This window comes from Alternaria arbusti, assembly GCF_024043155.1.
Source record: "Alternaria arbusti strain BMP 1465 chromosome Unknown scaffold_16, whole genome shotgun sequence".
In the NCBI taxonomy this organism is placed as follows: Eukaryota; Fungi; Ascomycota; class Dothideomycetes; order Pleosporales; family Pleosporaceae; genus Alternaria; species Alternaria arbusti.
The window spans coordinates 421,420-432,178 of record NW_026249956.1 but is presented as its reverse complement, the minus strand read 5'-3'; the positions used below and the strand labels follow the sequence as shown (position 1 = coordinate 432,178).

The following is a 10,759-nucleotide window of genomic DNA, read 5'->3' as shown; positions in this document are numbered from 1 at the left end:
CGCACTCCCGCCGTCCCATCTCTGCGCTCCCCCACGCTTCTGGACGCTCGACTCTGTCCGCTGCTCTCCTGTGTCCACTGCCACTGCGCTCACGACCGCCAATTGGCCCTCGGCTGCACCCCATCCACCACGCTTCCGCCTCGCACTCTCCCGTGACGCTGTCCGACCCGTTCAGACGTCTCACTGCGGCCACCCGTCCTCCCCATTTTGCGACACCTCCCCAACAACCTCCCCTCTGCGCTGGAGACCAGTGCTGTCTGGTCGCCGCACATAGGCGGAGACAATGGAACATGGCGCGTGCAATGTTGTCTACATTGACCGGCGGGCCAACGACGAGCACGTGCGGAAGGAGACGCTGTCCAAGTCGCTCGTCGCGCGAACCACGACTGGCAATGTAGGACAGAGCTACTTTGCTATCGGCAAGACGTCGCCGCGCGAAGTGCACGACAATGTCGAGGCGATGCTGTCCATTTCCAGCGAAGGTAGTCCGTCCTCTTCCTGCGCTCACACATCTGCTAACCCACTTCGCAGTCCACATCTGCAGCACCGGCAGAGCATGCTTACAGAAGATCACCCAGCTCGTCGAGTCCACCAAAGCCAGCATTCCTACTTTCGTCATAATAGACATCCCATACGATGAAGAGCAGCGCATGAAGCGCCTTTCTCGCGAGCCGCGCACGCCCTCGCCCACATCCTCGCGCCTCACACGTTTAGATACGAGCGAACCCGACGATATATACGCCATGCACCTACTCACCCACATATCCTCCGAGATCTCGTCGCGGAACTTCTCCAAACTCGTCGTACCTGTGGTCATGTTGTCGGGTCTGGGCACCGAAGAGCCGTCCTCAGCTGGTCCGCTGCCCTCGCCAGGCCTACAAGTATCTTTCTCGCTCGGCGATACTGTTCGGTTGACGCGATACCTGGATGCCGGCGCTGTTGACGTCCTGACGAGTCCAATGTCAAGGGATCGCATGCTTGGCTTAGCCGTCCATGCCTATCGGTTACAGAAGGAGTTCTCTCGAGAAGAAGCAAGCTTTCTGACTACTAAGCGCAATCGGAAGCTGTCTTGGGTCGGAGTAGACGACACAAAACCTTACGCATATCTGCGTGAGGCGATGGTGTCGAATCTCATGACTGGCATCTGTAATCCAGAGACAGTAGGCGACTCGCTGGAATCTACGTATGTACAAACGGTGACTATGCGACCCGCCGCTGACTTGAGTAGGGACTTCCATCTCGACGTAGATCGCCAAATCGTCGTTGAAGCTGCCATCGGTACTTGGGCCTTCTCCGCGCACGACTACACCGATGACGAGCTTCTCTATGGCGCTTTCGTCATGCTCAAGCATGCACTACAAATGCCCGAATTAGAAAGATGGGCGATAACCGAAGGCAAGTGCGGCTTATGCCAGAAACCTGCTACTTGCTGACCTATTCGTAGACGAGATGATCGTCTTTCTCTTGGCCAGCCGTACTGCCTACAACGAGTTCGTCAAGTACCACAACTTCCGTCACGTAGTCGACGTGCTCCAGGCTCTCTTCCACTTCCTCGTCCGAATTGGCACCCTGCCTCCTTATCCTTCGGATTCGTCCAACACATCCACCCCGAAATCGCCAATCGCTGAGCTCCTCAAGCCCTTTGACGCGCTTACCCTTCTGATATCCGCCATTGGACATGATGTTGGCCATCCAGGAGTCAACAACGCTTTTCTAGTCGCATTGAACGCACCGCTAGCGCAATTGTACAACGATCGATCCGTCCTAGAATCTTTCCACTGCGCTGCTTACTCCCAAATATTACGCCGTTATTGGCCGAGCGCATTCAATGATGCTGCGATGCGCAAGCTCATGATCAACAATATACTTGCGACAGACATGGGCCTCCATTTCAAGTACATGAGCGACTTGGGTAACCTGCAGCAGAAGGTTGCGCATGACAAGGGCGTGGTCGACGGATGGAGTGCCAAAGTACAGGAAGAACAAAAGGACCTGACATGTGGACTGCTCATCAAGTGCGCAGATATCTGCAACGTGGTATGTTTTGAGTTCTTGTCTTTCTGGCGCACTGCAAGCTGACATACTTTAGGCTCGCAAATTTGACACCGCTGCCAGGTGGGCCAACATCCTGACGGACGAATTTAGCAACCAAGGACTCATGGAAGAGGAGCTGGCTATGCCATCATGTCTGTTTGGTGGCCCACCTGTTCGGGAAGACGTCATCAAACTTGGCGAATCCCAGATCGGTTTCATGAACATCTTCGCCCGGCCGCTCTTCGAAGCCGTCACGGACATCTTACCGGCGATGCGCTTTGCTGTCGACGAGATCCTGATCAATAAGGGTGTTTGGGAGAGCAAGATCGATGAAGAACGACAGAGAAAAAGGAAAAGCAAGAGTATGAATCTTGGTTACCTATCATCTGGTTTCACCGTCGATCCGAGCCCAAGTCCTTTGTCTGGAGGGCCTAGCAAGCCCGCTATAAAGATACCTCTGAGTGCCATTAAGACCATTTCTCCCGAAGAAGCGGCTCGACGAGGATCGACAGGCTCCATACGCTCCATTCAAGCTGCGACAGCTGAATCACGAAGATCCTCTTCGATTATTGACAAAAGTTCAAGGCGATCTTCGACGACCGCTGTTCCTGGCCAAAGAGCCATGAGTTCTGCTGAGAATGCCACTTCGTCGAGACGAGGAAGTAGAGACCCCAGCCTCACTGCGATCCTGGTGACTCAGACACCAAACTCGTCCGAACAGAAAGGGCAAGCTTCAGGTTCTGACGATCGGTCAAAGACTGATCGCAAGGACACTTTGACGAGGTCTTCGTCACCAAAGAAGGAGAGGGAGTCTCTTGGTGTTAGGCCAGTCACAGCTCCTTCCCAGGCCAGGCGTAGTCAAGGTGAGTAAACATCACTTCAGACCCGTCATGGCATATGAGCTAATTATGGAAAAGTTCTCGACCCTTACCCCGCGCAACAGCCATCGTCACAAAGCCACTCCCAGGTCGATCTCTCGCAGGCGACAAACGGAAACTTCGATGGCTCAAAGCTGCAGCAATGGGACACCGGCAACAAATTGAGTGCTGACAGTAACGCCACACGCTCAGATGTGTCGCGCGACTCGAGCTGGTGGCGACACGTGAGCACCAAGCGACGCCCTCGGGATGTTAGGAACGGCGACGCGGACGGACGTGCTCCGTCGAGGGAAGTAATGCCGGACTCACTGGTGCCTCCTCCGAACAGCGACTCGACGACTACCTCGCCTACATGCTCTAGCCCCGGCAGGAAGACAACGACGGGGAAGATTATGAGCTTCTTCAAACGAAAGCCCAACAGCCATAAGGAGCCCGAGAAGCAGTTGTCTAGCTTTGGTAGCTCCTCCCAGCTGCGCACACCACAGACGAGCGATCCCGGGCGATCACTCAACAGCGACGATTGATTTCACTAATACCTTTCTACGCCTCTATTGATCTTACATTAATGACCAACGCCGCATCCGATACCACGGTATTTCCTTTAGTCTCAACATACCACTTCAAAAGCAGTCCTGGGTCTCTGTGGCACCTGCTTTTGGGTTTCCTTCGTCTCTGGCAATTCCTGGATTTGATACCTCTTGCGCATGGCATGCCATCGGAAAGCGTTGGTGTACCAATTATTTGAGGTTCACTTATTTCACCTTCGGGTAACTTTGGGCGAGTCTTCGATCGTATCTTGCTCTAGCGCGCTTGCATCTGGGATACCAGGCTCCTCTCTACATTTTCTCTCTTCCTTTGCCGGCTACCTTCATCTCGGTAGGGCGCTGATGCATATTGATGGCAGTAGCTGCTCGTCGGGCTGTTCGGCCTCCATAGTTAGGGAGGTCTGATTCTATTGTTTCTTTTTCGCGACCAAAAGGACGCATTTGTTTACGCGGCTTTGTGGTTGTTACGAGCAGGAGACGGTGTCGGACATTGGGCAGGGTATGGAACGGTGCAACCACGACATTGTCGCATAAGAACACTAGCTGAAGAGTTGGCAGGAGAAGGGAGTGTATAGCTAACTCCTCTCCGAGATTCGTAGACATGGACACAGCGGCTATTATCCTAAGCTTGGCTGCGCCGCCCAGCGAACTGATGACGAAAACCCATAATGAAATGTATATTCTCAATTCTCAACTCATTTGTTGTACACAACCATCTTTGCGCGCATCGTCAAGCAAACGAAATCATCGTCGTCAGCACGTCTTATTCACAGAAGATAATCGTCGGCAAACGCCGACGCCCTTATCATAGTCACGAGATGCTTCCGTAAAAGTGGTCCTCGTAGCACATAACTACCTAATTCGGGCCAGTGCAAGCGGTGTAGTGCGGCGCTAAACCCCACTTGCCTGACAACACCTACTCCTCGACATACCAGAGACCTACAAACTTCTCTTCATCCTTGAGCAACACAAACATGGACGACAAAGTTAAATACCTACTTTCCCTTTCCGCGGTGCGAGAGCGTGCTAAGATCGTAGGAGAGGCTGCTGAAGCAGGCAAGCTGAGTCACTTTGATGTGCACGAGGAACGTCTGGGCGAAGCAGCGGATTATGTGACTTCTGTCATCAAGGTTTGTTCTTCAATTCTATAAAACTGTGTCATGGAAACGCTGATCTAAAACTCACAAGCGCGACTTTGGTCCCGACAAATTCCACACCATCCCACCTCACGGCCGCTGGCAGCACTTTGAAGTTGGCGGCGTTCCCCGCATTGCCGACCTCCTCGATGAATGGAAAAAGCATGGGTGCGACGAACTTGAAATTACGCGTCGGCTGATCGATCTCTTCTTTGTTTCGGTATTGCTGGATGCTGGCGCTGGGGACCATTGGCGATATGTGGAACCTGGTGCGGGAAAGGAGTATGAGAGGAGTGAGGGTATTGCAGTAGCGAGTTTGTACATGTTCAAGAGTTTGGGATTTGCTGCGAAGAAGGACGGGGGGCCGATCGTTGATGGTAAGTATCCGTTTGCATGCTAGGGTTTTGAACGAGGTAGCTGACGGTGCTGCGTACAGGAAAAGGACTGCAGGACCTAAAGACAGAAGCCCTCGCAGAAGGCTTCCAAATCTCCTCCAGCAACCCCATGCTAGGCGTCGACTCCCGAGCCAACCTCCTCCGCAGTCTAGGAAAATCTCTTCTCTCCCAACCCGCCATCTTCGGCGAGCAAGGCCGTCCTGGAAACGTCGTCGGTATGTTCATCACCCTCCAAACTACCACACCAACCACTAATGGCCCAAAACAGACTACATGAAGACCACCACCTCTGACCCTTCAACCCTCGACATCCTCACCTTCTGGGACGTCCTCCAAAACCTGCTAATCCCTATCTGGCCGCAAGACCGCACAGTGGTAAACGGACAAGCCCTTGGCGACGCATGGCCCTTGTCTACACTAAAGACGCAATCCAAAGATGCCAACGCAGACGAAAGCACCTTCATCCAACCTTTCCACAAACTCACCCAATGGCTGGCCTACTCTCTCACCGTGCCCTTCACCCGCATCCTCTCCCTATCTTGGAAGAACATGTCCGCCATGACCGCCCTCCCCGAATACCGTAATGGTGGTCTGTTTGTTGACCTAGGCGTTTTAACACTCAAACCCGCGTCTTTGGAGCGAGGACTCAAAGCTACGTCGGATGGAAGTGGACTTCCGTCTTTTGCTGCCGGCGATGATGCTATCGTTGAGTGGCGGGCTATGACGCTCGTTTTGGTGGATAAGCTGTATAAGTTGGTGCTTGAGAGGATGCAGGGGGTTGAGCTGAGCATGGCGCAGTTGCTCGAAGCGGGCACGTGGAAGGCGGGGAGGGAAGTGGCTAAGGAGAAGAGGCCCCAGACGAAGAGTAGTCCGATTGTCATTTTGAGTGATGGGACGGTTTTCTAAGACTGGGGGTTTGGATGCACAAGTTGCGCATCGCTCGCTGTGACTATGAGCAGGAGCCGAATCATGAGATTATCAGACGGGACGTGCATGGTTAAAAGAAAGTTACATTCCTCAGAAAAACCCGCCCTCCTCTTTTCTCCCTCTAACGTCCCTCATCTCAAAATTTCGCCCATGTATCCCACCCCTCCCGTCTACTTCTTCATCAATCGCATCCAACACACCCAGTCTTTGCGCTCCAATATCTCCCTCTCCTTCCCCTTTTCTATCCACAGACATCTCTTGTTCCACAACATTTCTATCCTCGTGCATGTCCTGCAACCCCCAGTCCCTCGGTGCCATCCAACCCTGTCGTTGAGTCCCACGTTCACCACCACCCTTCCACATCCCTCCCAAAACCGGCGACTCCGGCCCTGCACTATCTAGCTCGCTCCTTACGTCATCACCCGGCAGTTCAGATGGCCCCCTAACATCTCCGTACATGGAATTACGAGCTTTGGTTAGCGCTGATGTGGGGAAGGACGTTGAGATAGTTGTGAGTGGCAGTTCTTGGGGTGGTGATTGCCATATATGTGGGTAGGTTTGGTGGTGATGGTCGTAGTGAGTGGGGTTTTCGATGGCATAGTTCGGATCGCGGGGTGCGTATGCTGCGAAATTTGTGTCCTGTGAGTAGACTGAGGAGGGAGGGTGGTGACCGAGAGGGGACAAGGGACTGTAGATAGTATTGTTGACGCCTGGGGTGGGTGGGGTGTAGGATGGTGGTGCTGTTCCTTGTGTTAGACAGACACATTTGTTTGGATATCATTGGAGGGATCGATTCCGGTGAACTTACAATCGGTCGACTCTGGCTGCCGATTCTCTGCCATGACGCATATGGGTAGGATATCTAGACTTTGCTCTGCTCCATCCTCTTTCTCACAGGTCTTGGCTTTCCTTTTCCTGGAACATAGGAACCAGATTACGAATCCGGCAATTATGGCGAGTGCGAAGGTGCCTCCTGCTGCACCACCTGCTATAGCCGCGACGGGTAGTTTCTCTTCGGTTGCAACGGAGGCAGTGTTCGACGGGGATATCGTGCTCGATGTTGATGTAGCTGACGTCGTGGCTACGTTCGCTAATGTGACTGATGCGTAATTGTTGGAAGCGGATGTTGGTGATGGGCTCGAGTCTGTCTTCAAACCACCAGTCGCATGGTAAGCGCTGAGTAAATCGTCGCGATTGAGTATTGCCGGTTCAAGATCACCATCTGGACAACCGGACTGGGCGCATGCATTCGTTTTACAGCATCCCCAGAAAGTTTCTACACTATGTTAATATGGCGTTCAAAAGATACGATTTGTTCGCTAGTCGACTAAAGAAGCTTCGATAGACCCAAAGCCTAACGATGCTTTTTGACTTACTGTCAGCAGCGCAAGTGTAGAATTTACTCCCAGTGCCACACGTAGCGTCCGGAAAATCTCCATATGATGTTGGATCAAAGGCACCGGGGTACAGGTTCCCTTGTGCACAGGTGATTTCGCATGGATCTCTTGCGCAACAGCCAACGAAGAAACTGGGACTGGGTTAGTTTCTGGAAGCATGACAAGTAAACTTTTCAACTTACGTTCCGTAGCCGCACGACCACCACGTACCGCCAGCGGGGCAAGATGGTGAGAAGACCTGTCGCTCAGCGAAACTGGGCGACATAATTTGGGGTAATGAGGCTGGGGCCTGTATAGAAAATCTTGAAAGCAAGTACGACCAACGAGCAGCAAAATCAATGACCTTCAAACTACGAACCCAACGGCAGAGAGTAAAGGCCACCAGGAAATTACACCTGAACACTGGAGTCTGATCCGGACCCCAAGAGCACATACTTCGACCCAAACGCCGCCCTGCGGCTCAGCCATCATTGCAGTAAGATGGTACTCTTAGCCGAACTGCTCACTCGCTGCATCTTTTTCTGCAATCTTTCAGGGCGAAAATGCCGAGAAAAAATGCGCATGCGGTCATTCAATAGGGGCGGTATTACTCGGGTGATGTCATGCCTATGTTCGCAGCACTGCCGTGCTACATGCATGGCCGCCGCAACGGCGCGCAACGCTGACGGATGGTGCTATAGGGGCAGTGCTTGCAGGACTGGAGGTGGGCAGATCTTGGGGCTGATGGTTGTGATGGAGGGGTGATGTCGCGTGAAGGACCGTCGGGTTACCTCAGTCAGTGGCTGCCGCGTGGTTGTGCGCGCGCGATGAGATGCCCCATCGTGGAACAAGTGACATCAGGACCGGGATTGTGGATTGCACACTCCGATAGTACGAACTACCACGTTGCGTGCCGCGGGGAAGCAAGATGATTACAAATATTGGAACAGTTGCGAAAAGGCTGCGTAGACGATGCGAAGTGGAAGGCGGTCTTCGTGTTCTAAATGCGGCTCGTTTTGGCTGCACGTGGGATTAGGTAAGAGTAAGCCCAGGAGCGGCCTTGTTTGAAGAAAGGAGACGTGCAATTTCAATACACCCCAAAATCGATTCTCTATGTTTCCAACATCGCTATTGTTAGATGCCCAGGTGGTAATTATGCATTTGGTCGATAAGAATGGGTATGATATGCGAATACAGATTACAATGGAACCTCCCAGTTACAACAGCATGGATCGAGTGTAAATCATCGTCAATCAAATGGGACTGTCGTTTCGCAACTAGTTTCTGGACGACGATGATTCCTCGGTCATTACGCCCAACCCTTGAACTCGGCTCGCTCGCTTCGTCTTGTCGTTGGAGAACGCGCCTTGCACCGGCATAGGTGAAATCTGTGGTGACTCCAGCTCAGAAGGACCAGGCCGTGCCTCGGCAGGAAGTTCGGAGAATCGCCGAGTGTCTACAACATCCGATGCGCCGGCGGGAAGTTCGGAGTATCGGTTGGACGAAGAGACCTCTGCCGGGAGCTCTTGGGGTTCGCTCGCATGGCTGGCGTATTGGACGTATGATTGCTGGCCCTTGGTTGGGTAGTTTTGTTGGTAAGGATCTTGGACAGGAGAGGTATATGTAGGAGGTGCTATCGGGGATGTTAGCATACTATGGGATGGATCAATAACGAGAACGTACGTGATTGGCCGTCGAAATGTGATGAGTGCCTGTTGTGGTCATGCTTCTCGTTGTTCATCATTGGGACCATGGCTGCTGCGCCCATTTCGCCTTCGGTAGACTTCTTGTTGCGTCTTTTGCGGAGGATAAAGAAGGCAATCAGTCCGATGATGGCAAGAGCGGCGACACCTCCGACAACTCCACCAACGATGGCACCAGTATTACTCTTCGAGGGGCTTCCAGTTGATGTTTCGCTTGGGGTTGGGCTCGAGACATCTGAGGCATAAAAGCTGAATTGTTCTGGCAGACCCATGAAGGCAGGTGTTAGGTCTCCCGAGGTGCATGTAGCCGGTGGGGTCGCTGCGCATGGATTTGTCTTGCAGCATCCCCAGAAAGAGTCTCCTGCGTTGCATGTGTAGAAAGCGCTGCCTTGTGCACAAGAAGCGCCTGGCCATTCGCCATAATGTGAGATGTTGTAGCCACCGGCACGGATGTTTCCTTGCTGGCAGCCGTTGACACAAGGATCAGCTCCGCAGCAACCGACGAATTTGCTTCCAGTAGAGCAAGCATACCTATAGTCTGTCAGTATCTGCGCCGCTCTGAAGTCTGAGATCTTCCTTACCACTTGCCTCCGGTCGGGCAGTGAAAGTCGTAGAATGATGAGTTAGACATGCTGAGGGTACGTCCTATATTAATGAAGCCTTTGGATATGTCTGTCCAAGGGAAGTGTATTATTGCGAACCCAACGGCGCAAAAGCAAAGATGAGATCAAGCAAGAGTAAACGCAGCCGACACTAGAAAGAAGACAGTGGAGATCGCAAAGAACGGGGCAAAGAGCAGCTACTTCAGCGATGAACAGCACACGGACTCCGACAAACATGTATCTCCATGTCTCCAAGCACGCACAAGGAACGCCTGAACGAGGCGTTACCTGATCGGTGACACCGCAGGAAGACACCGCATACAACACCCACCAATCCAACACAGCGCGTGATCGAATGGGGTATGGTAGACCCTCTGCCCTATGGTGGCTTGCGATATGTGATGTATTTTGGTGGCATGTCAGAAGCTTGTGCATACTTCGCGTTAGCAGCTGAAGGGAAGTAAGCGAAGGATTGACGAGCCTAGAGCCCGACCCGTACCCCGTGGCAGGGATCGAGCTGAGCGCCAGAGCCTCAGCACAGCATTTTCCCATCGTGGGAAGAACGGTGTGTATGACGGAAAGTACACGCGATGCTATGATGGCCTTACCACACCTGCTACAAGACATGACGAAACATAAGCTCATTGTCTTCCATCTCTTGAGACACTCGATCAAATGACCATCAGTAAACTTCAGGCCCACGTAAGGCGGCGGAGCTGAGTTGCAATCGCAAAATCATCCCCTTTTGGTGGCGTCTTTAATCGAAATGACAACCAGGCCGCGCCTAGGGCATGGGGCCGTTTCTCAACAACAGCCCGCGCCGACCCCACAGGATGTCAGCAGGAGCCAACGTTGCCCCGAGAGGTTTCTGGAGTTTGATCGGGGTCTGAGAAGTCGTTTCCGCAGATACGGACTCGCGACATGATGCGACAAGACGTGTGTTCGCCGAGCTAGGGAGACGATGCGGCTGCTCGGGTACCCCAGCTGTAAAGAGTTCGCTTGGCGGATTCGTTCCGCTCCCGACGGCTGAGGTCAATAAAAGTTTGTGTCGGTACTCCAGATGGCGCGGGCATCAAGTAGAGACAGTATTACGTAGTTGGAACATCTAAGTCCAGACTGATATCCATGTGGAACCTGAGCAGTGAACAGCGCACTGCGCTTGC

The 10,759-nt window shown here is 52.9% G+C and overlaps 3 protein-coding genes across 3 annotated transcripts; 2 read left to right on the top strand and 1 right to left on the bottom strand.

The window, feature by feature from the left end:
* Positions 1-283: 283 nt before the first annotated feature.
* J4E86_009279 (uncharacterized protein) lies at positions 284-3,436 on the top strand (the record flags this gene model as incomplete). Its single annotated transcript, XM_051449785.1, has 6 exons — positions 284-482; positions 532-1,183; positions 1,229-1,395; positions 1,445-2,037; positions 2,090-2,897; positions 2,952-3,436. The coding sequence occupies 6 exons, from the start codon at positions 284-286 to the stop codon at positions 3,434-3,436; spliced, it is 2,904 nt and encodes a 967-aa protein (XP_051299122.1).
* A 995-nt stretch (positions 3,437-4,431) lies between these two features.
* Positions 4,432-5,894, top strand: J4E86_009278 (uncharacterized protein; the record flags this gene model as incomplete). Its single annotated transcript, XM_051449784.1, has 4 exons — positions 4,432-4,587; positions 4,646-4,970; positions 5,030-5,203; positions 5,257-5,894. 4 exons carry the CDS (start codon positions 4,432-4,434, stop codon positions 5,892-5,894), a joined length of 1,293 nt encoding a protein of 430 aa, XP_051299121.1.
* A 2,674-nt stretch (positions 5,895-8,568) lies between these two features.
* J4E86_009277 (uncharacterized protein) lies at positions 8,569-9,625 on the bottom strand (the record flags this gene model as incomplete). The annotated part of the gene is made up of 3 exons (XM_051449783.1): positions 8,569-8,924; positions 8,975-9,525; positions 9,576-9,625. 3 exons carry the CDS (start codon positions 9,623-9,625, stop codon positions 8,569-8,571), a joined length of 957 nt encoding a protein of 318 aa, XP_051299120.1.
* Positions 9,626-10,759: the final 1,134 nt, after the last annotated feature.